We start from the raw sequence: 26,417 nt of genomic DNA on the forward strand, positions 1-26,417 counted from the left end.
AGACTTTTCACCTTCTGCTTTTTTACTTCCTAAGCAACATTTTCACACCTGATGGTCTATTTCCTTTCCTTCTGGCCTTTTTCTTCATCTGCACAATTCTCTGAGCAGCACACCTCATTAAATGTGAGGTTTTTTCTTTCACTTTCATTTTGCTCATCATTTAGTTCTTCTTCTTCTTCTGTGTGCTGCAGGAGAACTACATCTCATCATTTAGTTATTCCTCTGTGTGCTGCAGGAGAACTACATCTCAGTCTGGTTCAGGTCCTGTAGTGAAAATAAGATGTAGTACGACCTAATGATACTTCTTGGCTGCACACATGTGAGCCAGCCAGGGGAACACAATCCATGAATTTATGAACTAATTGGTTCCAGAGGGAGAGGAAGGACAGACTTTGAAGAACCAATCTGTGAAAGACTAGAAACACAAAGTATTTCACTGCTTGTGGTTCTGATTGACTTTAGTCACCAATAACTCTTCATCTTGTTCAGAATTGTTACAATACAATACAATTTAATGCACCCCCCGCGACCCCAAAAGGGACAAGCGGTAGAAAATGGATGGATAGACATTCATATATATGTTTATAATGTATACATTCATATATATGTTTATAATGTATACATTCATATATATATTTATCATGTATACATTCATATATGTTTATAATGTATACATTCACATATATATGTTTATAATGTATACATTCATATATATATGTTTATAATGTATACATTCATATATATATGTTTATAATGTATACATTCATATATATATTTATCATGTATACATTCATATATGTTCACATAATGTTTTTTCTGCGTCAGAGGTGGACATGCATTTTACTGAGGTGGCAAACAATCTAAAAATTCCTATCATATCAATTCCTAGATATGGTCGAAATTATTTAAAGTGCAATACGCATAATAAACGTAACATTATTAATATTGCTACTACGGATACTTTCAACAAAAACTCCTCAAAACAGCCCACCACCTATAATATGGGCTTTTTAAACATAAGGTCATTGTCTTCCAAAATGTTATTAGTTAATGAAGTCATCAGAGACAACAATCTTGATGTCGTTGGTTTAGCCGAGACCTGGCTCAAACCAGACAAATTTTTTTGCGCTGGGTGAGGCGTCTCCTCCTGGCTATACGGGAACGCATATTGCCCGTCCCATTAAAAGAGGTGGGGGTGTTGCACTAATATACAACAAAAACTTTAGCCTTACCTCGGACCTAAATAATAAATATAACTCGTTTGAGGTGCTTACTGTGAGGTTTGTCACACCGCTGCCTCTGCACCTGGCTGTCATCTACCGCCCTCCAGGGCCCTATTCGGACTTTATCAATGAATTTTCAGAGTTCGTTGCTGATCTAGTGACGCACGCCGACAATATAATCATAATGGGAGACTTTAATATCCATATGAATACCCCATCGGACCCTCCATGCGTGGCGCTCCAGACTATAATTGATGGCTGTGGTCTTACACAAATAATAAATGAACCCACGCATCGCAACGGTAATACGATAGATCTAGTGCTCGTCAGGGGTGTCACCACCTCCAAAGTTACGATACTCCCGTAATGTCCGATCATTACCTTATAAAATTCGAAGTTCTGACTCATTGTCAACAAACTAATAATAATAATAATAACTACTATAGCAGCCGCAACATTAATGCTACCACAACGACGACTCTTGCTGACCTACTGCTTTCGGTAATGGCACCATTCCCAAATTATGTGGGCTCTATTGATAACCTCACTAACAACTTTAACAACGCCCTGCGCGACACCATTGATATTGTAGCACCGCTAAAGCTAAAAAGGGCCCCTAAAAGGCGTACCCCATGGTTTACAGAAGAAACTAAAGCCCAGAAATTATCATATAGAAAGCTGGAACGTTTGTGTGTGATTGTTTGTGTATTATTGTTTGTGTTAGTGTGTGAGTGTTTGTGTGTGATTGTTTGTCTATTATTGTTTGTGTTAGTGTGTGAGTGTTTGTGTGTGATTGTTTGTTTATTATTGTTTGTGTTAGTGTGTGAGTGTTTGTCTTTGATTGTTTGTGTATTTGCGTGTAACTGTTTGTGTGTGATTGTTTGTGTATTATTGTTTGTGTTAGTGTGTGAGTGTTTGTGTGTGATTGTTTGTCTATTATTGTTTGTGTTAGTGTGTGAGTGTTTGTGTTTGATTGTTTGTGTATTTGCGTGTAACTGTTTGTGTGTGATTGTTTGTGTATTATTGTTTGTGTTAGTGTGTGATTGTTTGTGTTTGTTTGTGATTGTTTGTGTGTTTGCGTGTGACTGTTTGTGTGTGATTGTTTGTGTATGATTGTTTGTGTGTTTGCGTGTGACTGTTTGTGTGATTGTTTGTGTTAGTGTGTGACTGTTTGTGTGTGATTGTTTGTGTGTGATTGTTTGTGTGATTGTTTGTGTTAGTGTGTGACTGTTTGTGTGTGATTGTTTGTGTGTGATTGTTTGTGTGATTGTTTGTGTGATTGTTTGTGTGATTGTTTGTGTGTGATTGTTGGTCAGCGCTGCTTGGCATTCATGTGGTTCACTGATGATGCAGTGAAAGTCTCACCCTTGGGGGCACGATCATGAGCAACTAGCAGCGTGGATGAGAGTGTGAGAGTGAGTGTGAGAGTGAGTGTGAGAGTGAGTGTGAGAGTGAGTGAGTGTGAGAGTGAGTGTGAGAGTGAGTGAGTGTGAGAGTGAGTGAGTGTGAGAGAGTGAGTGTGAGAGTGAGTGAGTGTGAGAGTGAGTGTGAGAGAGTGAGGTGCAGAGGAGGATTAGGAGATTGGAAACGTCCAGGTGTGCGATTTACACCCCCCATATGTGCACACATTTTAATATGCCCCCATATGTGTGTGCATTTTATATGCCCCCCACCCCCCCAGCCCCCAAGCACCTTGATCAGGTGCAATGCAGAGAAAGTGCAAAAATGTGCTGAGTGTGCGGAACCTTAAACCCCTGCTGGGTTGCCAGGAATAAGTCAGTGCTCAGAGCAGGAGGTGGACTTTAGTGAGCAGGATGCCAGGTGCAGGAGATATGCTGCATTCCAAACTATTTAGTGAGCAGGATGCCAGGTGCAGGAGATATGCTGCATTCCAAACTATTTAGTGAGGAGGATGCCAGGTGCAGGAGATATGCTGCATTCCAAACTATTTAGTGAGCAGGATGCCAGGTACAAGAGATATGCTGCATTCCAAACTATTTAGTGAGGAGGATGCCAGGTGCAGGAGATATGCTGCATTCCAAACTATTTAGTGAGGAGGATGCCAGGTGCAGGAGATATGCTGCATTCCAAACTATTTAGTGAGCAGGATGCCAGGTACAAGAGATATGCTGCATTCCAAACTATTTAGTGAGGAGGATGCCAGGTGCAGGAGATATGCTGCATTCCAAACTATTTAGTGAGCAGGATGCCAGGTACAAGAGATATGCTGCATTCCAAACTATGATCTCTTCTGTATTTTTTCCTGCCCAGCACTCTTATTGTTATTTTCCACTTCCTTTGTGCGTCCTTCACTTCTCACATCTGAATGCAAGTTCTCTCACCTGGGACTGGTTGGCAATCAGGACACACTTGGGCCTGGTTGGCAATCAGGACACACTTGGGCCTGGTTGGCAATCAGGACACACCTGGGCCTGTTTGGCAATCAGGACACACCTGGGCCTGGTTGGCAATCAGGACACACCTGGGCCTGGTTGGCAATCAGGACACACCGGGGCCTGTTTGGCAACCAGGAAACACTTGGGCCTGGTTGGCAATCAGAACACACCTGGGCCTGGTTGGCAATCAGGACACACCGGGGCCTGGTTGAAAATCAGGACACACCTGGGCCTGTTTGGCAATCAGGACACACTTGGGCCTGGTTGGCAATCAGGACATACCTGAGCCTGGTTGGCAATCAGGACATACCTGGCCCTGGTTGGCAGTCAGGACACACCTGGGCCTGGTTGGCAATCAGGAAACACTTGGGCCTGGTTGGCAATCAGGACACACCTGGGCCTGTTTGGCAATCAGGAAACACTTGGGCCTGGTTGGCAATCAGGACATACCTGAGCCTGGTTGGCAATCAGGACATACCTGGCCCTGGTTGGCAGTCAGGACACACCTGGGCCTGGTTGGCAATCAGGACATACCTGAGCCTGGTTGGCAATCAGGACATACCTGGCCCTGGTTGGCAATCAGGACATACCTGGTCCTGGTTGTCAATCAGGACACACCTGGCCCTGGTTGTCAATCAGGACATACCTGGCCCTGGTTGTCAATCAGGACATACCTGGCCCTGGTTGTCAATCAGGTCGCTTTTTATGCCAGCCTTGTGGTCTGGACTGGGCCGAATCATTTTTCTTTGATTGTTTTCATGCTGCATCACTTTTCCTGCGCTGCACTTTGCTTGCTGTCTCTGCATACTGGGGTCCAGATATGCTCCACACCGAAATGCGCACGAATTAAGATAACGGGTCAATTTATTTTCCGTGTGTGCTGACTCTTTCTTTTCTTTGCAGAACAATTGTGTGTGTGTGGTGATGAACAATTGTGTGTGTGTGGTGATGACTAAGATGTGTGTGTGTGGTGATGAACAACTGTGTGTGTGTGGTGATGACTAAGATGTGTGTGTGTGTGGTGATGACTAAGATGTGTGTGTGTGTGGTGATGAACAACTGTGTGTGTGTGGTGATGACTAAGATGTGTGTGTGTGTGGTGATGACTATGATGTGTGTGTGTGTGGTGATGAACAACTGTGTGTGTGTGGTGATGACTAAGATGTGTGTGTGTGTGGTGATGACTATGATGTGTGTGTGTGTGGTGATGACTAAGATGTGTGTGTGTGTGGTGATGACTAAGATGTGTGTGTGTGTGGTGATGACTAAGATGTGTGTGTGTGTGGTGATGAACAACTGTGTGTGTGTGGTGATGACTAAGATGTGTGTGTGTGTGGTGATGACTATGATGTGTGTGTGTGTGGTGATGACTAAGATGTGTGTGTGTGTGGTGATGACTAAGATGTGTGTGTGTGTGGTGATGACTAAGATGTGTGTGTGTGTGGTGATGACTAAGATGTGTGTGTGTGTGGTGATGACTAAGATGTGTGTGTGTGTGGTGATGACTAAGATGTGTGTAGAAGACTTTTGTCCACATTGCTGACGATGTCATTGTCAGTCTGTCCTGCTGCAGATGATCATGTTGCAGCCTTTTAGAACAAAACATGGCAAAATGGGCTCCAAAATGGCAATCAGCAAAATGGTCCTCTAAGTAAACGCAGCAAATCAGGACTATTTCATCTTTTATTGGAATGAACATTGTGAGCAGAAGCAGACTCTGTGAAGTGAAGCATGAAGCACAATTAAGCTGCAATTAAAAGAAAAGTGTCCACAAAAGTGTCTGCCTTCATTGCACGAATGGCCGCAGCTCATTGGAACAAATATATTGCCGATCAATACTGCTATTGATCCAACTTAAAGACAAGCAGCCTAAATGGAAGCCAAGGTGTGTATGAATCAGTGGCGTGCGGTGAGGTTCATGGCAGGTGAGGCACTGACATCATCACAGTCACATTTACAAACATATGAACGCTAAAGAGTATCTTATTCACCATGTGATTGGCAGCAGTTAACGGGTTATGTTTAAAAGCTCACACCAGCATTCTTTACACAACTGTAGCACACAAAAAAGCACATTTAATTAAAAAAACATTATTATGGTCTTACCTTTCTTGCTGGACATCCAGCCTTTGCGTGTGTACCACGCCGTTTGAAAAGAACGAGTCTTCTGTCCCGAAGTCAAAAGCAAACCTTTTAGCTCCGGCGTTGGTCTACCTTTAATTATTACCTCCTGCTTCCATTGAAAGTCCAGTTTAGAAAACTGTTTTATTTTACATATGTCATCCTCCATGTTTTTAATACAAGTTCAGGCGAGAGGAAATAAAAAAACGCTGCACTTATTATTGCTAACTTTTTTTTTTTCTTTCTTCTGCGGCAAGGAATGATCTCTGGGATTACTACCGCCCTCTACCACCAGGAGGTGGGATTACTGCGAGCCTCAGACAGTACGTCTTTGGCAGCAGTTTTATGATTGCTCAGCACAAGAAATACATTACACACATACAGTTGTTGACAAAATACACTGTACATTATATACCTCAGATAACTACACTATGGTTTAGTTAGCTAATATAATTCATATAGCAATACAGTCTCACTGCACAGCAGCTCAGCAGTTAGCCCAGTCATTGCACAATCCATGTTGAGGCACAACTGAGTGACGCCTCAACTGGCTGCTGATCACCGCACCGTCTCTTCTCACTATTTGAACGGCAAATGTGAAAATAAAAATAATCTAAAACTGGTGAAGTTAAATGGAAAATAACTTTATAGTATAATCACTGGATACATATAACAATTTAATTTTTTTTTTTTCTTTTTACATTTTTTTTCTTTCCATGATGGCAGGTGAGGCCCCGCCTCCCCTGCCTCTAGTGACTGCACGCCACTGGTATGAATGATACACCCTACCTTTATCTCCATGTGCCAGCGTACATCATCATCATATTTATAAACGATACACCCTGCCTTTATCTCCATGTGCCAGCGTACATCATCATAATATTTATAAACGATACACCCTGCCTTTATCTCCATGTGCCAGCGTACATCATCATCATATTTATAAACGATACACCCTGCCTTTATCTCCATGCGCCAGCGTAGACCATCATAATATTTATAAACGATACACCCTGCCTTTATCTCCATGTGCCAGCGTAGATCATCATCATATTTATAAACGATACACCCTGCCTTTATCTCCATGTGCCAGCGTACATCATCATCATATTTATAAACGATACACCCTGCCTTTATCTCCATGTGCCAGCGTAGACCATCATAATATTTATAAACGATACACCCGGCCTTTATCTCCATGTGCCAGCGTAGATCATCATCATATTTATAAACGATACACCCTGCCTGTATCTCCATTTGCCAGCGTACATCATCATCATATTTATAAACGATACACCCTGCCTGTATCTCTATGTGCCAGCGTAGACCATCATACTATTTATAAACGATACACCCTGCCTTTATCTCCATGTGCCAGCGTAGATCATCATCATATTTATAAACGATACACCCTGCCTTTATCTCCATGTGCCAGCGTAGATCATCATCATATTTATAAACGATACACCCTGCCTTTATCTCCATGTGCCATCGTAGACCATCATAATATTTATAAACGATACACCCTGCCTTTATCTCCATGTGCCAGCGTACATCATCGTCATATTTATAAATGATACACCCTGCCTTTATCTCCATGTGCCAGCATACATCATCATCATATTTATAAATGATACACCCTGCCTGTATCTCCATGTGCCAGCGTACATCATCATCATATTTATAAACGATACACCCTACCTTTATCTCCATGTGCCAGCGTAGACCATCATCATATTTATAAACAATACACCCTGCCTTTATCTCCATGTGCCAGCGTATATCATCATCATATTTATAAACGATACACCCTGCCTTTATCTCCATGTGCCAGCGTAGATCATCATCATATTTATAAACGATACACCCTGCCTTTATCTCCATCCGCCAGCGTAGATCATCATCATATTTATAAACGATACACCCTGTCTTTATCTCCATGTGCCAGCGTAGATCATCATCATATTTATAAACGATACACCCTGCCTTTATCTCCATGTGCCATCGTAGACCATCATAATATTTATAAACGATACACCCTGCCTTTATCTCCATGTGCCAGCGTACATCATCGTCATATTTATAAATGATACACCCTGCCTTTATCTCCATGTGCCAGCATACATCATCATCATATTTATAAATGATACACCCTGCCTGTATCTTCATGTGCCAGCGTAGACCATCATAATATTTATAAACGATACACCCTGCCTGTATCTCCATGTGCTAGCGTAGACCATCATCATATTTATAAACAATACACCCTGCCTTTATCTCCATGTGCCAGCGTAGATCATCATCATATTTATAAACGATACACCCTGCCTTTATCTCCATGTGCCAGCGTAGACCATCATACTATTTATAAACGATACACCCGGCCTTTATCTCCATGTGCCAGCGTATATCATCATCATATTTATAAACGATACACCCTGCCTTTATCTCCATGTGCCAGCGTAGATCATCATCATATTTATAAACGATACACCCTGCCTTTATCTCCATCTGCCAGCGTAGATCATCATCATATTTATAAACGATACACCCTGCCTTTATCTCCATGTGCCAGCGTAGATCATCATCATATTTATAAACGATACACCCTGCCTTTATCTCCATGTGCCAGCGTAGACCATCATAATATTTATAAACGATACACCCTGCCTTTATCTCCATGTGCCAGCGTAGATCATCATAATATTTATAAACGATACACCCTGCCTTTATCTCCATGTGCCAGCGTAGATCATCATCATATTTATAAACGATACACCCTGCCTTTATCTCCATGTGCCAGCGTAGACCATCATAATATTTATAAACGATACACCCTGCCTTTATGTCCATGTGCCAGCGTACATCATCATCATATTTATAAATGATACACCCTGCCTTTATCTCCATGTGCCAGCGTAGACCATCATAATATTTATAAACGATACACCCTGCCTTTATCTCCATGTGCCAGCGTAGATCATCATAATATTTATAAACGATACACCCTGCCTTTATCTCCATGTGCCAGCGTAGACCATCATAATATTTATAAACGATACACCCTGCCTTTATGTCCATGTGCCAGCGTACATCATCATCATATTTATAAATGATACACCCTGCCTTTATCTCCATGTGCCAGCGTAGATCATCATGATATTTATAAACGATACACCCTGCCTTTATCTCCATTTGCCAGCGTAGATCATCATATTATTTATAAACGATACACCCTGCCTTTATCTCCATGTGCCAGCGTACATCATCATAATATTTATAAACGATACACCATGCCTTTATGTCCATGTGCCAGCGTACATAATCATAATATTTATAAACGATACACCCTGCCTGTATCTCCATGTGCCAGCGTACATCATCATAATATTTATAAACGATACACCCTGCCTTTATCATCATCATATTTCCCAGGTTGCAGAACATTTCCTCTCTGAGTCCTTGATAGAAGTATTTAATTGTCAGTGATGGTTTATGCTCTGTGCTTTTAGAACTCTCCATTTCCAGTGAGAGGTCTATTTGAAGTGCGGCAGATATATTTAATACAGACCTCCCTCCCCCGGGGCTATTTGGCTCCCGCTGCCCATGATCGCTCCCGTGTGGTGCCGAGTGGTGGACTGAAGACGTGTCATTCTTTGGCCGGCGCTCTTAAAAGAGATGCTGTCCATAAATTGGAGAGAAAAGAGCAAATAGAGGAGGAGACTGGATGGAAGGTCGCATTAGGACCAGACTTTTTATTTCCCCCGCGAGTCTTACCAGGACATTGTGGACACTTTCATGCTTTTAACTTGGCGGGAAGACTCTTTCATGCTTTTAACTTGGCGGGAAGACTCTTCTGCTCTCAGTGCACACGGAGTCCATAAAGGCTCAGATGTATTTATTGAGGATGGACCTGCACTGAACCCCACCTCACAAGACCTTGGAGAGGAACTAGAACAGCCATGGTCTCTCAGGAAGTCTGACCAGGATCCACTAGCAACTTTTCTAGTGAGGCTTTCATTTTGAAGGCACCCAATCCCGATTTCTTCTTGAGTCTTTCGTGTTGTTTTGAGGAGAAATGTATTTGTGACAAAAACATTATTTCTATTTCATCTGTGGAACTCTTGGCCACTGGAGTTCAAGTCACAGTCGGACATTCCACTTTTCTCCACAAAACTAAACAAAAGTGGCTTAAAGAAAGTAAGAAGTGTGAGCGCTAGAACTGGGTGTAGTAATGTGAGCACTAGAACTGGGTGTAGTAATGTGAGCACTAGAACTGGGTGTAGTAATGTGAGCACTAGAACTGGGTGTAGTAATGTGAGCACTAGAACTGGGTGTAGTAATGTGAGCACTAGAACTGGGTGTAGTAGTGTGAGCACTAGAACTGGGTGTAGTAATGTGAGCACTAGAACTGGGTGTAGTAATGTGAGCACTAGAACTGGGTGTAGTAATGTGAGCACTAGAACTGGGTGTAGTAATGTGAGCACTAGAACTGGGTGTAGTATGCACAAATGGGGCCAATTATTTTTAATATATTTTTATTTTGTACTTGTCTTAATCTTTTTGTACGTGTTTTTCACTTTTCTCTACTTTTCTTTATAAGCCTAACCAGGGAGGAGGATTGCAAATGAGCCTGTGACTAGAACTTTCTGTACTTTGACTTGGCTTACCTGGGGGTAGCAATGTTTACTTGTACTGTCCCGGTCAAATAAAATAAATTAGACAAAGCATTTCACCAGAAACTTTGTGAGTTTATATGATTGTATTGATGCAGATCACACACACGCTACGATTGTTGACATTCATATAACTTTTTGCCAACAACATTTCCCTAGCCACTAACTGCTCTGACACTGACAAGAATCTCATAGCACATTGGCTCCCATGTTTCACAGCGCTGAGAGGAAGTCGTACTGGGTTGGAGTTTAACGTTTTAAAAGTAATCTTAAAAGAGTAATTATTGAACAAAGTATATTCAATGATTGACAATGAAAAGCTAGTGCAGCTAGGGAATGCACAAAAGTTATGTATTCATTAATTTTCCTTTATTTAACCAGGTAAGAAAGTAATTGTGATTAAAAAAGTATTTTAGAAGAGTGACCTGGCCAAGAGGGCAGCAACGCAGCTTTCATATTTACATATTTTAAAAACAACAGCAGTCGCAAACTATAATTAGAAAAATACCTACAACATTAACATAATTACACAAAATAGGTCAAAATAAAATGTTTGGTTAAAAAAGTAAAAAAAAAGTAGACTGCCCAATCTTGTATATGGCCAACACCTGCGTGATGAACTCAAATGATGACGTCAGGGCAACCGGTCTGAAGTCATTCAAGCACGATGGGATATGCTTCTCGGGCACCGTCACTATGCAGGATGTTTTCCATAGCGCTGGTATCCTTTCTAAGTTCAGACTCAGGTTGAAGATGAAGTGCAGGATCTCAGTCAGCTGGGCAGCACAAGTCTTCAGGACCCAGAGCTTGACTCGGTCAGGGCCTGCTGACTTGGCTGGGTTGACTCTCTCCAGCTGTCGTCTCACATTTCCAGGTGTCAGACACACCGGGCTGGCTTTCTCAGTGGGGGTGGAAGTGGGGGGATGAGAAACAGCAGTGGCAGGCAACAGTGAAGGAGTTAATGGATGGATGGTCAGGGGAGGTGTAAGGACAGGAGTAGTGGGGGGAAGGCCAGTAAGAGGTGCATTGCTAAATCTATTGAAAAAAAAATTCAGTTTGTTAGCTCTATCTACACCCCCATCCATTGGCTCTATCTACACCCTCATCCATTGGCCCTATCTACAACATCATCCATTGGCTCTATCTACACCCCCATCCATTGGCTCTATCTACACCCCCATCCATAGGCCCTATCTACACCCCCATTCATTGGCTCTATCTACACCCCCATCCATTGGCTCTATCTACACCCCCATCCTTTGGCTCTATCTACGCCCTCATCCATTGGCTCTATCTATACCCCCATCCATTGGCTCTATCTACACCCCCATCCATTGGCTCTATCTATACCCCCATCCATTGGTTCTATGTACACCCTCATCCATTGGCTCTATCTACACCCCCATACATTGGCCCTATCTACACCCCCAACCATTGGCTCTATGTACACCCTCATCCATTGGCTCTATCTATACCCCATCCATTGGCTCTATCTACACCCTCATCCATTGGCTCTATCTACACCCACATCCATTGGCTCTATCTACACCCCCATCCATTGGCTCTATCTACACCACCATCCATTGGCTCTATCTACACCCCCATCCATTGGCTCTATCTACACCCCATCCATTGGCTCTATATCCATATTTAAGTGTTACTTCTTTCCTTCCATAGTCGTATTACAAAATAGCTAGGATTCTTCCTTCTTTCTCTCTCTCATAGTAAGGTGTCGGCCTTCTAGCAGTGGAATGCGGAGAGTAGAGATAACTCGAAGTAGTCTAAATAAAGGGGGGGGGGGAAGGGGGGGAGCGAGGGACAGAGGGAAGAACAGAGGAGTTCCGGGGTTTTGGGAGATCGATCTAGACTGGGCGAGGGAACGCTTCTGTACTGGATTTGGTCTCACGTTTGTCTTCAAAGCTTTGAGAATAAACCACAAAATACCAACTACTGCCTGGTGATCGATTTAAACTCCAGCTTATTTGCCAATAAAAGAACTTGGGAGTGGACAGCAGCTTAAAATCCCTGGGAGGAAGAGCTGTCTATGCGACAATTCCCCCATCCATTGGCTCTATCTACACCCCCACCCATTGGCTCTAACTACACCCCCATCCATTGGCTCTATCTACACCCCCATCCATTAGTTCTATCTACACCCCCATCCATTGGCTCTATCTACACCCCCATTCATTGGCTCTATCTACACCCACATCCATTGGCTCTATCTACACCTCCATCCATTAGCTCTAGCTACACCCCCATCCATTGGCTCTATCTACACCCCCATCCATTGGCTCTATCTACACCCCCATCAATTGGCTCTACTGTATCTACACCCCCATCCATTGGCTCTATCTACACCCCCATCCAGCAGTTTGGCTTTGTTATTGAAGCCTGTGGTGGTTTTCATGCCCTTTCAAAGTCATGTTTTCACAATGTTATGTCAGACCCACTCGACATCCATTGCTTTCGGTCTCCCCTAGAGGGGGAGGGGGGGAGTTACCCACATATGCGGTCCTCTCCAAGGTTTCTCATAGTCATTCACCGACGTCCCACTGGGGTGAGTTTTTCCTTGCCCGTATGTGGGCTCTGTACCGAGGATGTCGTTGTGGCTTGTACAGCCCTTTGAGACACTTGTGATTTAGGGCTATATAAATAAACATTGATTGATTGATTGATTGATGTTTCTGTCTTGAGTTCATCACCATGCATCTTTACTCTGTGTGTGTGTGTGTGTGTCTATGTTATGTGTGTGTGTGTGTCTGTTATTATGTGTGTGTGTGTGTGTGTGTGTGTGTGTGCGTGTGTGTGTGTGTGTGTGTGCGTGCTTATCCTAAATAGTATTTTGCTTTGTCCCCACGAGGTCGTCTTTCTATCTTCAGTTCATCCCCACGCATCTTTACCGTGTGTGTGTGTGTGGGCGTGTGTGTGTTTGTGTGGGTTAGTGTGTGTGTGTGTGTATGTGTGTGTGTGCATGTGTGTGTGTGTGTTTGTGTGTGTGCTTAGCCTAAGAAACATTTTGTGTTTCCCACGAGGTCGTCTTTCTGTCTTGAGTTCATCACATGCATCTTTACTGTGTGTGTGTGTGTGTGTGTGTGTGTGTGTGTGTGTGTGTGTGTGTGTGTGTGTGTGTGTGCGTGTGTGTGTGTGTGTGTGTGCATGTGCATCACATTACCTTTGAACACACAAGCCCCCCAATTCTAGGTTGGCGTCCACAAACAGATCCGTCATAAACAGATCCGTCATAAACAGATCCATCATAAACAGATCCATCATAAACAGATCCATGGTCACTGCCTGGTGTCACAATGTCAGTGGGCGGTGATCCAGACGACTCAGGTCTAGAAGTTTCTGTGGATTGAAGGTCCGTAGCCTGGGTGTGTTGCTGACTGTGCAGCATGACTTCACTCACAACATGAATTATCCATAAGTCTGCTCTGGCGTGCAGATGCCACTGGGAGCGCTGGGCCCTCAGCAGAGATCCTGCTTGTGATGTGCAGAGGAGCAGAGAAGGTACATCTGTCACCTCCTACCCCTGCAGAGAGGAGAGAAGGTACATCTGTCACCTCCTACCCCTGCAGAGAGGAGAGAAGGTACATCTGTCACCTCCTACCCCTGCAGAGAGGAGAGACATGGGCTGTCTGCTCACGGCCATCAGCTGTTGGAGTTGCAGGAACCGGATGGAGTCAGCCAGGCAACGTTGGGGCCAAGGATAAGGAGTTGTGTTAGCGAGATGGTGGACAAGGCCAGCAGACCAGGAAGAAGACACCTGAATGAAGAACTGATAAGTCTACATGCCATGCCTGAACCGTGTGGCAGAATGGGAGGTCAGAAGAGAGCACAGCAGGTAGAGAGAACATCTGTCACCTTCTACTCCTCCAGGAAGCTGACTTCTGGAGGAACAGACGGGGGAGGACGAGGAGCTCGACACAAGCTGGCTGCTTATTTCACCACACTGCATTTAGGAGAGCTGGCAACAGTTATATATATGTATATATATATATATATATATATATATATATATATATATATATATATATATATATATATATATATATATACACATTTATATAAAACCTTAAATTCAACATGTCTTTGGTTTTTGTATGATCATATTTCATTTCAAATGTGTAGTTTGTAGTCGTAATTGTAATACAAAAGGCTATTTTCATGGCCAAAATCTTGCAGCCATAAGGGCTTTTTTTTATTTGATGTCCTGTGCAGCCACTTATGATGTAGATGTAGATGATCTATATCTGCTGTACACACTTACTTTACATGATGTAGATGTAGATGATCTATATCTGCTGTACACACTTACTTTACATGATGTAGATGTAGATGATCTATATCTGCTGTACACACTTACTTTACATGATGTAGATGTAGATGATCTATATCTGCTGTACACACTTACTTTACATGATGTAGATGTAGATGATTTATATCTGCTGTACACACTTACTTTACATGATGTAGATGTAGATGATCTATATCTGCTCCACACACTTACTTTACATGATGTAGATGTAGATGATCTATATCTGCTCCACACACTTACTTTACATGATGTAGATGTAGATGATCTATATCTGCTCCACACACTTACTTTACATGATGTAGATGTAGATGATCTATATCTGCTCCACACACTTACTTTACATGATGTAGATGTAGATGATCTATATCTGCTCTACACACTTACTTTACATGATGTAGATGTAGATGATCTATATCTGCTCTACACACTTACTTTACATGATGTAGATGTAGATGATCTATATCTGATGTACAGATGTACTTTACAAAAGAGAAGTGTAGGATACTTCTCTTGTTGCCTTATTTGTATTTGACTTTATTAAATGTATTTATATTATCATTTGGTGCAGCCGGGCCGGAGCAGGAGGGGATAGAAAGAGAGAAAGGAAGACAGAGGGGGACATTGTGGGGACAAGAGGGGGATTAGACAGAGAGACAACAACAACAACAATAACAACAACAACAATAACAACAACAACAATAACAACAATAGAACAACATCAGCAAATAGGATATGTACAAATATGATAGTAAAAGTGATATGAAAGAAGCAGTTAATGAAATAAATATTAATAATACAGGAATGACAATGAGCATTATTACACTACAAATGGATCAATACAAATATTAATAGAAATATTGATAATAAATAATAACAATAATTACTTCTATTATCAACAATACAGTTGTTCAAATGCAACAATACATATACGTCATGATAACTAGAGATACAAAAGAAAGCAGATACATGGAGGGAACTGTACTAACCTTGTAGATTGTTATAGTAATTATAGGATCATTTTTGTTTGTCACAAAGCTGTTTTGTATATTTATAGAAAGTACATTCTTCTTTTGTCAATGACATACTAGTATTTCCTCGACATATCACCTTTCAGCTTCATTATTCATCATTTCATGACACAAAAAGAGACAACCCTAATACCCACTGATCATGTTTGTTGTGCCAGTGATTCTCTACATTGTTTATGACCTCACATGACTTTTCACTGGAAGAACAGAAGGCATAGTTTCATATTTCCAACCAAGTCAGTCATGTGTGAGCTCCAGTGGGGAATAAGTCTTCTTGTTCTGCCTCAAAGTCACGGTCACAGTGACGCTGAGTGGAATAGGAGACAAAAGGAATAAGTCAGGCGTGTGGTGAGTGTGGCATGTCGTCCCATGATGCATCAATGCAGTCACATGACCCATGCATGTGACATGACATCTTTGGAATGCTTGTCTTTGACCTGGGTTGTTCTGCCATGACACCATGCCTTCTTCTTCACTTTGTTCACCATCAAGTGGAATAAACATAACACCATGCCTTCTTCTTCACCTTGTTCACCATCAACATGACACCATGCCTTCTTCTTCACCTTGTTCACCATCAACATGACACCATGCCTTCTTCTTCACCTTGTTCACCATCAAGTGGAATAAACATGACACCATGCCTTCTTCTTCCCCTTGTTCACCATCAAGTGGAATAAACATGACACCATGCCTTCTTCTTCACTTTGTTCACAATCAAGTGGAATAAACATAACACCATGCCTTCTTCTTCACCTTGTTCACCATCAAGTGGAATAAACATGACACCATGCCTTCTTCTTCACTTTGTTCACAATCAAGTGGAATAAACATGACACCATGCCTTCTTCTTCACCTTGTTCACCATCAAGTGGAATAAACATGACACCATGCCTTCTTCTTCACTTTGTTCACCATCAAGTGGAATAAACATGACACCATGCCTTCTTCTTCACCTTGTTCACCATCAAGTGGAATAAACATGACACCATGCCTTTTTCTTCACGTTGTTCACAAGTGGAATAAACATGACACTATGCCTTCTTCTTCTTCACATTGTTCACAAGCACAACACATGATGCAAGGAAGCTAGCTTTCAGTCTCACAGCAAGTCAATATGTCAGAGTGGAATAAACATGGAGTCTCACAACTGGAATAAACATGGAGTCTTACAAGTGATATAAACATGGAGCCTAACGAGTGGAATATATATGAAGTGGAATAAACATGGAGTCTCACAAGTGGAGTGGACATGGAGTCTCCAAAGTGGAATAAACATGGACTCTCACAAGTACAATGAATAAGAATTGAAATAAACATGGAAGCTCACAAGTGGAAGAAACATGGAGTCTCACAAGTGGAGTGGACATGGAGTCTCCAAAGTGGAATAAACATGGACTCTCACAAGTACAATGAATAAGAATTGAAATAAACATGGATGCTCACAAGTGGAAGAAACATGGAGTCTCACAAGTGGAATACAAATGGAGTATCACAAGTGAAGGAAACATGGAGTCTTACAAGTAGAATACAAATGGAGTCTCACAAGTGTAATACACATGGAGTCTCAGAAGTGGAATAAAGAAAGACTCTCACAAGCCCCCCTAAAATATTCTTAAGCCCCCCTAAATAATTTGGTGTTAAAAAAAAACACAAAAAAAACTTTTTTTTTTTTTTTTTACAAATACATGCCGACATATTCATTATAAAGTGGCCCGAATATGAGTTGAAATAAATAATCATATAAGCTGTCATTATCCCCTCAGTTTCATAGCGTAAGGTAGAGAGCCCCTTTAGTGCGTCGCTATCCAATCCATTCCACTTGTTCATATAGAAAATGCCCACATCACTCAAAATCCAGTCCGCATTTTCTCTGCGACCTTGCTTGCGGTCCTGCAGGTGTACGAAGCACATTAGCACACAGCACTGCAGAACAAGAACATGAACGGATGCAAAATGGACATAACAAACCTTTTCAAGAAAGTAAGTATTCATCACTGCTTGTAGTAAAATGTATTAGCTCCACTTTACACCAGGTCTGTGTCTGACAAAAAGTTACATTCCCGCTCTAAAGCAATGCTGCTACTTAGTTAGCTAGTTAGCCTGAAATGCATCATGAAGGTCCTGGTTATTTATAAAGTTAAATGTGCACTCTTTTTTACCATTTGCTATCTTTGGGGTTACTTCCTTCTGGAGCATCAGCTGTGTTTCTCACTTTACACATGGAGGGGAACAGGAGCTGAGCTCATTCAGGTATGACTATCATCAGTAGATAATAATAATAATCACTCCACAACCCCTGTTGACCTGTAGGAGTCAGGGCAGAAGAGCACAGAAAGTGAGAGGGGAGAGGCCTCTACTGGAAAGGTGAGTAGGAGGATAATATATATATATATATATATATATATATATATATATATATATATATATATATATATATATATACATATATATATATATATATATATATATATATATATATATATATATATATATATATATATATATATATATATATATATATATATATATATATATATATATATATATATATATATATGTATATACAGTATATATATATATATATATATATATATATGTATATACAGTATATATATATATATATATATATATATATATATATATATATATATATATATATATATATATATATATATATATATATATATATATATATATATATATATATATATATATATATATATATATATATATATATATATACACATAAATATATATTTAAAAAAAACCCAAACATCATCTTTGTAGTCATATTTCTCCTGCGTGGACTTCCGTCTTCCTTTACAATGAGTGAAGCTGAATGAAACCTTGTGTCTGCAATTGTAAATAATTTAGTTTTTAAGTTTTGTGTTTCTTGTAGAATCTATATAAAGTAATATTATTAGCCTATTGTTAAAATAATGAAAAAAACATCATGAAATATATTTGTTTTATTGTATTGTTACATTAATAGCTGTTGTGTTGTTACAGGATGGCTTGTTAAACATTTCATAGGATTTTCAGAGGGAGGAAAAACCAAGACATTTAATATAAAATGTAAAATAAATAAATACATAAAAAGAAAAAGAAAAAAAAAATGGTTAAAAGCCATCATCCCGGGGAGCATTTCATTTCGTCCCGTGCATTTTTTTTACCGTCCCCGGGACGACGGGACTACGTTAATCTCAAGCCCTGGAAGTTACATTTTATTGTTTGCATTATTTGTTTCAGCATTGCACTTTGAAGATGGTCCCTCAGCTCTTTGACAGCTTTGGCAGAGAACATGCAAACTCCACACAGAAAGATCCCGAGCCCGGGATTGAACTCAGGACTACTCAGGACCTTTGTATTGTGAGGCAGATGAACTAACCCCTCTTCCACCGTGCTGGTAATAAAATAATATAATATATTAATGTTTTATGATATATTAATATAATATAATAATATAATATTGTAATATAATAATATTGTCAGGACGTGGACTATGGAGCAGCTTGCTGCGAGGCTTTCGCGGCTCGCTGTGTGGATTGCTTTCCCAAGATGCAAGATGACTGGACCGGACAAGGCTTGCAGGTAAAGACATGTTTTAATCTCTATGAAAAGAACAAAACAAAAGGCGCACACAAGGCGGAGATACAAACTTGACTAAGAAAACAAAAACTAACACATGGACAGAAACTATGGACATAAAACAAAACTACACTTACTGTGACCTGAAAGAACAGTGTGAACTATGAACAGGCATGAACAATGTCAATGTCGCCAGGCAGACTAACTGAAAAGGACAGGCTTAAATAATAGTGACATAATTGATGACAGGTGCGTGAGTCCGAACGTGAAAACAGGTGCAACTAATGGGTTGACATGGTAACAAAACAAACAAGAGTGCACAAACAGGAACTAAAAAGGGTCCAAAACATAAACAGAACATAGCCAAACAAAACATGATCAACAGACATGAGAAATATAATATTGTAATATAATATAATAAAATGATATAAGATAATAATATAATATTGTAATATAATATTGTACTAAGTATCCCAGTGGTGATGAAAGACAAAGTCCCAAGCAGTGGGTACACGTCCACGTGTCCTCCCAGGTCTTGGCCAAAAACATCCTCTAAAAACATTTGCTGGATGCACTAAATGTCAATTTGGCTCCAACATTTCTACCTTCTCACCATTTTGGATTTGTTTCAGACACAGTCTTGCATTCCTGGACTGAACAATAAAGACGCCCTTGTCACACGGTACCAATTTTAGCAAGTACTTAACGCTCTTTAGTACAAGAAGTAGGGCCACCTTGGGGCCATAAAGAAGCTCCTTCGCTCCTCGCACATAACACAGCAAAATTGGCACATTAAGCACAAAAGTGTGCAGACTGCAGTCAGAGGCTTGCTGCAAAAGTGTGACGTCAGCAGGGTCTGGACAACAATGGCTGCCTGCACACCCCCACCACTTCTTGCTGGGAGTTGGTGACGGCAGCAGGAGGAAACACAAGGTGACACACATGATGCCAGAAAGCAGAGTCAAACAATGGAGATGCACCAGGAAGACCATGTGAGGGAAGCCATGATGAAGATGGAGGAGGACACAGGAAGGGAGGATTAGACCAGGGATGAAATAAATACATGTAGGATGTAATAAATACATGTAGGATGTAATAAATACATGTAGGATGAAATGAATACATGTAGGATGTAATAAATACATGTAGGATGTAATAAATACATGTAGGATGAAATAAATACATGTAGGATGTAATAAATACATGTAGGATGAAATAAATACATGTAGGATGTAATAAATACATGTAGGATGAAATAAATACATGTAGGATGTAATAAATACATGTAGGATGTAATAAATACATGTAGGATGTAATAAATACATGTAGGATGAAATAAATACATGTAGGATGTAATAAATACATGTAGGATGTAATAAATACATGTAGGATGTAATAAATACATGTAGGATGAAATAAATACATGTAGGATGTAATAAATACATGTAGGATGTAATAAATACATGTAGGATGTAATAAATACATGTAGGATGAAATAAATACATGTAGGATGTAATAAATACATGTAGGATGTAATAAATACATGTAGGATGTAATAAATACATGTAGGATGTAATAAATACATGTAGGATGTAATAAATACATGTAGGATGTAATAAATACATGTAGGATGTAATAAATACATGTAGGATGAAATAAATACATGTAGGATGAAATAAATACATGTAGGATGTAATAAATACATGTAGGATGTAATAAATACATGTAGGATGTAATAAATACATGTAGGATGTAATAAATACATGTAGGATGAAATAAATACATGTAGGATGAAATAAATACATGTAGGATGTAATAAATACATGTAGGATGTAATAAATACATGTAGGATGTAATAAATACATGTAGGATGTAATAAATACATGTAGGATGAAATAAATACATGTAGGATGTAATAAATACATGTAGGATGTAATAAATACATGTAGGATGAAATAAATACATGTAGGATGAAATAAATACATGTAGGATGTAATAAATACATGTAGGATGTAATAAATACATGTAGGATGAAATAAATACATGTAGGATGTAATAAATACATGTAGGATGTAATAAATACATGTAGGATGTAATAAATACATGTAGGATGAAATAAATACATGTAGGATGTAATAAATACATGTAGGATGTAATAAATACATGTAGGATGTAATAAATACATGTAGGATGAAATAAATACATGTAGGATGTAATAAATACATGTAGGATGTAATAAATACATGTAGGATGTAGTAAATACATGTAGGATGAAATAAATACATGTAGGATGAAATAAATACATGTAGGATGAAATAAATACATGTAGGATGTAATAAATACATGTAGGATGTAATAAATACATGTAGGATGTAGTAAATACATGTAGATGAGAGAAATAAATGTCGGCTGAGAGAAATAAATGTTGGATGGCTGTGGAGAAAACATAAGTTCTGCAGAGGCTGGTAAAGAAGAATAGTTTTTTCTGCTACCTCAAGAGTGATCTCCTTTTTCCCTCTTTAATTCTTCCTTGCGTCCGACTGGATTACCTTTTGGAAACTAGATTCCCTTTTGGAAACTAGATTCCCTTTTGGACACCATCAGCAGCTTTCCCTTATTTTCATGGGTAAATGTTGGCTGTTTGGATCATATCATCTCAACACTGTCCTTCACACTCACTTCCTCCCCATGCTTGCAAACACCAAGTCATGTTGAGCTCTCGCTACAAGCTAATGCTAACGATGTTTTTGTCGGATCTTGCCGGGTTCACTGCTACATTTGCTAATTGTGGAAGTTTGTAAGTCCAATGTTTACTTACAACTTAATCATAACCATCAGCCCCGAGACATTCTTAAGTTGAGGTACCATTCTATTCCTATTAGCTTATGCTAATGTTTTTAGCCTATTCTATTTGAATTATTATATCAATACAAACGTTTTGTGGTCCTCATTGGGTGACATATAGGACCTCGGGTTCTACGTTTGTCTGCTGGTCTATAACAATACAGTTCTATGAATCCTTGAACCACTGAACCACACCCGAAAAAGATTCTGGATTTGTTGCTAGTCATTTTTAACGAAGAAAAAGTCACAGAAAGAATTGGAAAAGCGTTCGAATCAACTCGGAACAAACTTGAAAAAAACTTTGCTGGGGGTTTACACTGCAAGATGGCTGATTGGTTCATTTCACTGTCAATCAACAAGGGATTCAGTCCCAGACAGATCTTCCAATCATCATGCAGAAAGGAGCCAAGCCATGATGATCTAAGGTGTGGTCAGTCAACAATGACCTCTGACCAATGATGATCTAAGGTGTGGTCAGTGAACAATGAACTCTGACCAATGACGATCTAAGGTGTGGTCAGTGAACAATGACCATTGATGATCTAAGGTGTGGTCAGTGAACAATGACCAATGACGATCTAAGGTGTGGTCAGTGAACAATGACCAGTGATGATCTAAGGTGTGGTCAGTGAACAATGACCAATGACAATCTAAGGTGTGGTCAGTGAACAATGACCAGTGATGATCTAAGGTGTGGTCAGTGAACAATGACCAGTGATGACCTAAGGTGTGGTCAGCGAACAATGACCAGTGATGATCTAAGGTGTGGTCAGTGAACAATGACCAGTGATGATCTAAGGTGTGGTCAGTGAACAATGACCAGTGATGACCTAAGGTGTGGTCAGTGAACAATGACCAGTGATGATCTAAGGTGTGGTCAGTGAACAATGGCCATTGATGATCTAAGGTGTGGTCAGTGAACAATGACCAATGACGATCTAAGGTGTGGTCAGTGAACAATGACCAGTGATGATCTAAGGTGTGGTCAGTGAACAATGACCAGTGATGATCTAAGGTGTGGTCAGTGAACAATGACCAGTGATGATCTAAGGTGTGGTCAGTGAACACACGTGCATGAGACAAAAACACCTTTGAAGAAGCTAATCTGCTCCATATTCCTACAATTGTCAGGATGTTAATGACATTCCACCGGCCGTGTATTCCAATCCCTCTTTAGTGCACATTCCAAAGTCTTTCTTCCAAGGTACCTTGGAGAGACTTGGACTTCAAAGGCCTTCCCCTCAGCCCCAAAGAAGGCCTCCATCAAATGATGCTAATGAGCATGTAAAACATTAATGGCTGCTGGTTCTAAGTGCTGCAAAGTCTGCATTTGGATTCCTGGGACTGTCTTGAGGGTCTCACCTGCACGAGCGCTGGCATCATTAATATTTAGCTGTGGAATGCTAATGATCTCTGAATGCTATCATCACGCCACAACCTCCAATTAACCTATCCAGAACTTTTTTTTGAACCAGCCCCTCCCCTCACGTACTCTGCTGGACTTTGTTCTCTGTCGCTCGTCATTGTTTCGATCTCCAGTCCCTCTCTGGGACTCTCTCGCTGACCTCCTTTTCATCCGCAACGCTCTTTGGAACATATTCCGTTATTAAAGAATGTTGTGCGAGTATGTGAGCAGTGCATTCTGGGTATCGTGCTGTCCAAAGCCAGGGTAGACTGGTCGTTCCTTCAGAGTTACTCCCCAAGGCCCCGTCCTTGGTTTATCCTTGATTCAAGTTCCATGAATGTATAGATTGCCTGAGCAACCTTGACACCTTCTTGTCATTTTCTTCCTCAGCCATGTGGCTCCGAGAGAGAGGACACTGAATGAAGGATTTGATTGGCTTTCAGGACATTTTTGGAAGGAACACTCTGCTGTCTCTACACCGCAGGGCCAATCACAAAGGAGTACTTTGGAAGTCTTAGTGTGAAAGAGGTTTTGTTGGGACTGGCAATTCTCATCAGGGGTGAACTCCTTTTTCAGCTCATCGTGCCTTTCATATTTTCTCTTCACTCAACCTTGTTTTTAATTGCAAAGATGATCATTTGAGACCTTGACACCTCAGCTACACAAAGTAGTTATTCTGCTCTGCCCAAGTTGCTTTCTTCAGACCTCGCTGGAGGAAAACACACACCTGTGACTTCACACCTTCACGGGAACATGACGATGCGTGACAATGGAACTCAGTATTTGCCTTCACATTCATCACACTCCAGTCAAAATACATTCATCTGCATTTATACATGTTATTTTTAGTGATTAATCACAACCGCTAACGTGTTAAATGTCACAGCCCTAATGTTAACAAAAGAATACAAAGAATGCTGCTAAAGTTCTACAATTGAAAGTTCAGCACAAATCTGAAGAGAAGCATAAATGTAGTAATGGCACATCCTGTTACAAACAGTCAAATATATTTGCTCTCTACTAAACTGGTGTTGTTATTACAGTGGCACTTGTTGCAATGTAAATCTTGCATACAAATAACATAACTCTAATTCATATGTTCCACACACTCAAAAATACTTTCATATTCAACAATTTTCGTTTTCTGTGCGGTGAACAAGGAAAAATGCGGGGAGGGGGGGCGAGTTAATTCATGCACATTTTGCAATATGGACACATTTACACTCATTACACATTAGCAACACGGCAATTTGTCTTGGTTTGCACGGGCAAACAGACTAGTTAGCAGTGGCGTGCGGTGAGGTTAATGTGTGGTGAGGCACGACTGCATCATCACAGTCAAATTTAAAAACATATGAACCTGCAGTGCAGGTGTACCTAATGTTGTGTCCCTGCGGTCGTTCGCGGCTCCTCCGGCGCGAGCATTGTTGTTTTTGCACTTTTTGGCTTCTTGTTAAGTGACTTTTTTTGGGTGGATTCGGTCTTGCACGTGGAGGGTTTGGGTGTGGGCTTTGGTTGGTGTGGCCGCGGTGCTCCCATCGGGCGGTGCATTCTGCGGCGGAGGTGCTTGGCACCAGGAGGCGGGGTTATGAGGCGAGCCTCAGCCAGTGCGTCTTCGCAGCAGTTTTATGATCGCTCAGCACAAGAAATACGTGACACACATACAGTTGTTGACAAAATACACTGTACATTATATACCTCAGCTAACTCAACTATGGAAATGTATGATATAATTCTTATAGCAATACGCTCTCACTGCACAGCAGGCCAGCAGTTAGCCCAGTCGCAATCCATGGTGAGGCACAACTGAGTGACGCCTCAACTGGCTGCTGATCACCGCACCGTCTCTTCTCAGTATTTGAACGGCAAATGTGAAAATAAAAATAAAAATAATCTAAAACTGGTGAAGTTGAATGGAAAATAACTTTAGTATAACCACTGGATACATATAACAATCTAATTTTATTTTTTTCCTTTTTCTTTTTTTTTCTTTCCATGATGGCAGGTGAGGCCCCGCCTCCCCTGCCTCTAGTGACTGCACGCCACTGCTAGTTAGGCACAATGTTTGGCCATACGATAACAGACACAAAAACTCCAAAACTACAGTGCGGTGAAAAAAGGTTGTACAAAAACCTCTGCAGTAAAATATCAATGACATTTACACGTTGGCCAGACCAAGCACATGCTAATGTAAACAATAGACGATAATTCCAGCAACACCTAGACTAGTCAGTCCTTATTTGTTGGTATTGAACATGGCATGAAATAGAATGACTAATACATCAAACATTTATTTTTTACATTATTAGAGTCATCTAAACATGAAATAACAGCCATTCGCTTGTTTTACCTGATATAGTAGCCGTGGGCGTGTTCTACTGTGTTTTACAGTACTCAGCCTGTAGGATACTTCAAGCGTCATTGCTATGGTTGTCACCTGGCCACTACAACATGACCAATACGTGGAAATACTTTGTCACATTCTGGGTAATTTGTTTGAATTAGAACTGAGCTTTGAGTGCTGAAACTACGGACATAAGTTGTTATGCAAAAACATGGTCTACAGTCGCATTAGCTTTGTGGTTAGCCTTCCGTGTTGTTAGCGTTACGTGTCCTGCATTGCCATTCATCATTGCTCAAGCCAAAGCGGTGTTATTGATGTCGAAGGTGAAGTCGACCAGAAGAGTTCAGTTCCATTTGACTGGACAGCTGACGATAGTTTACAGCCATCTTGTTAGCCTGGAGCACTGCACCGACTCAGATGCTATATCCTGCTATTGTCAAAGTCTCACCAATGTGGAGAGGAGTTATT

At 40.6% G+C, this 26,417-nt stretch overlaps 1 protein-coding gene across 1 annotated transcript in view; it reads right to left on the bottom strand.

Moving 5' to 3' along the window:
- LOC133633445 (stromal interaction molecule 2-like) overlaps positions 1 to 13,704 on the bottom strand; it is a 40,204-nt gene extending 26,500 nt beyond the window's left edge. Inside the window, exon 1 of the mRNA XM_062025970.1 lies at positions 13,592 to 13,704. Within this exon, the coding sequence (XP_061881954.1) occupies positions 13,592 to 13,704 (113 nt within the window). The remainder of the gene's footprint in view (positions 1 to 13,591) is intronic.
- Between the last annotated feature and the right edge of the window lie 12,713 nt (positions 13,705 to 26,417).

This window comes from Entelurus aequoreus, linkage group LG18, assembly GCF_033978785.1.
Source record: "Entelurus aequoreus isolate RoL-2023_Sb linkage group LG18, RoL_Eaeq_v1.1, whole genome shotgun sequence".
Classification (NCBI taxonomy): domain Eukaryota; kingdom Metazoa; phylum Chordata; class Actinopteri; order Syngnathiformes; family Syngnathidae; genus Entelurus; species Entelurus aequoreus.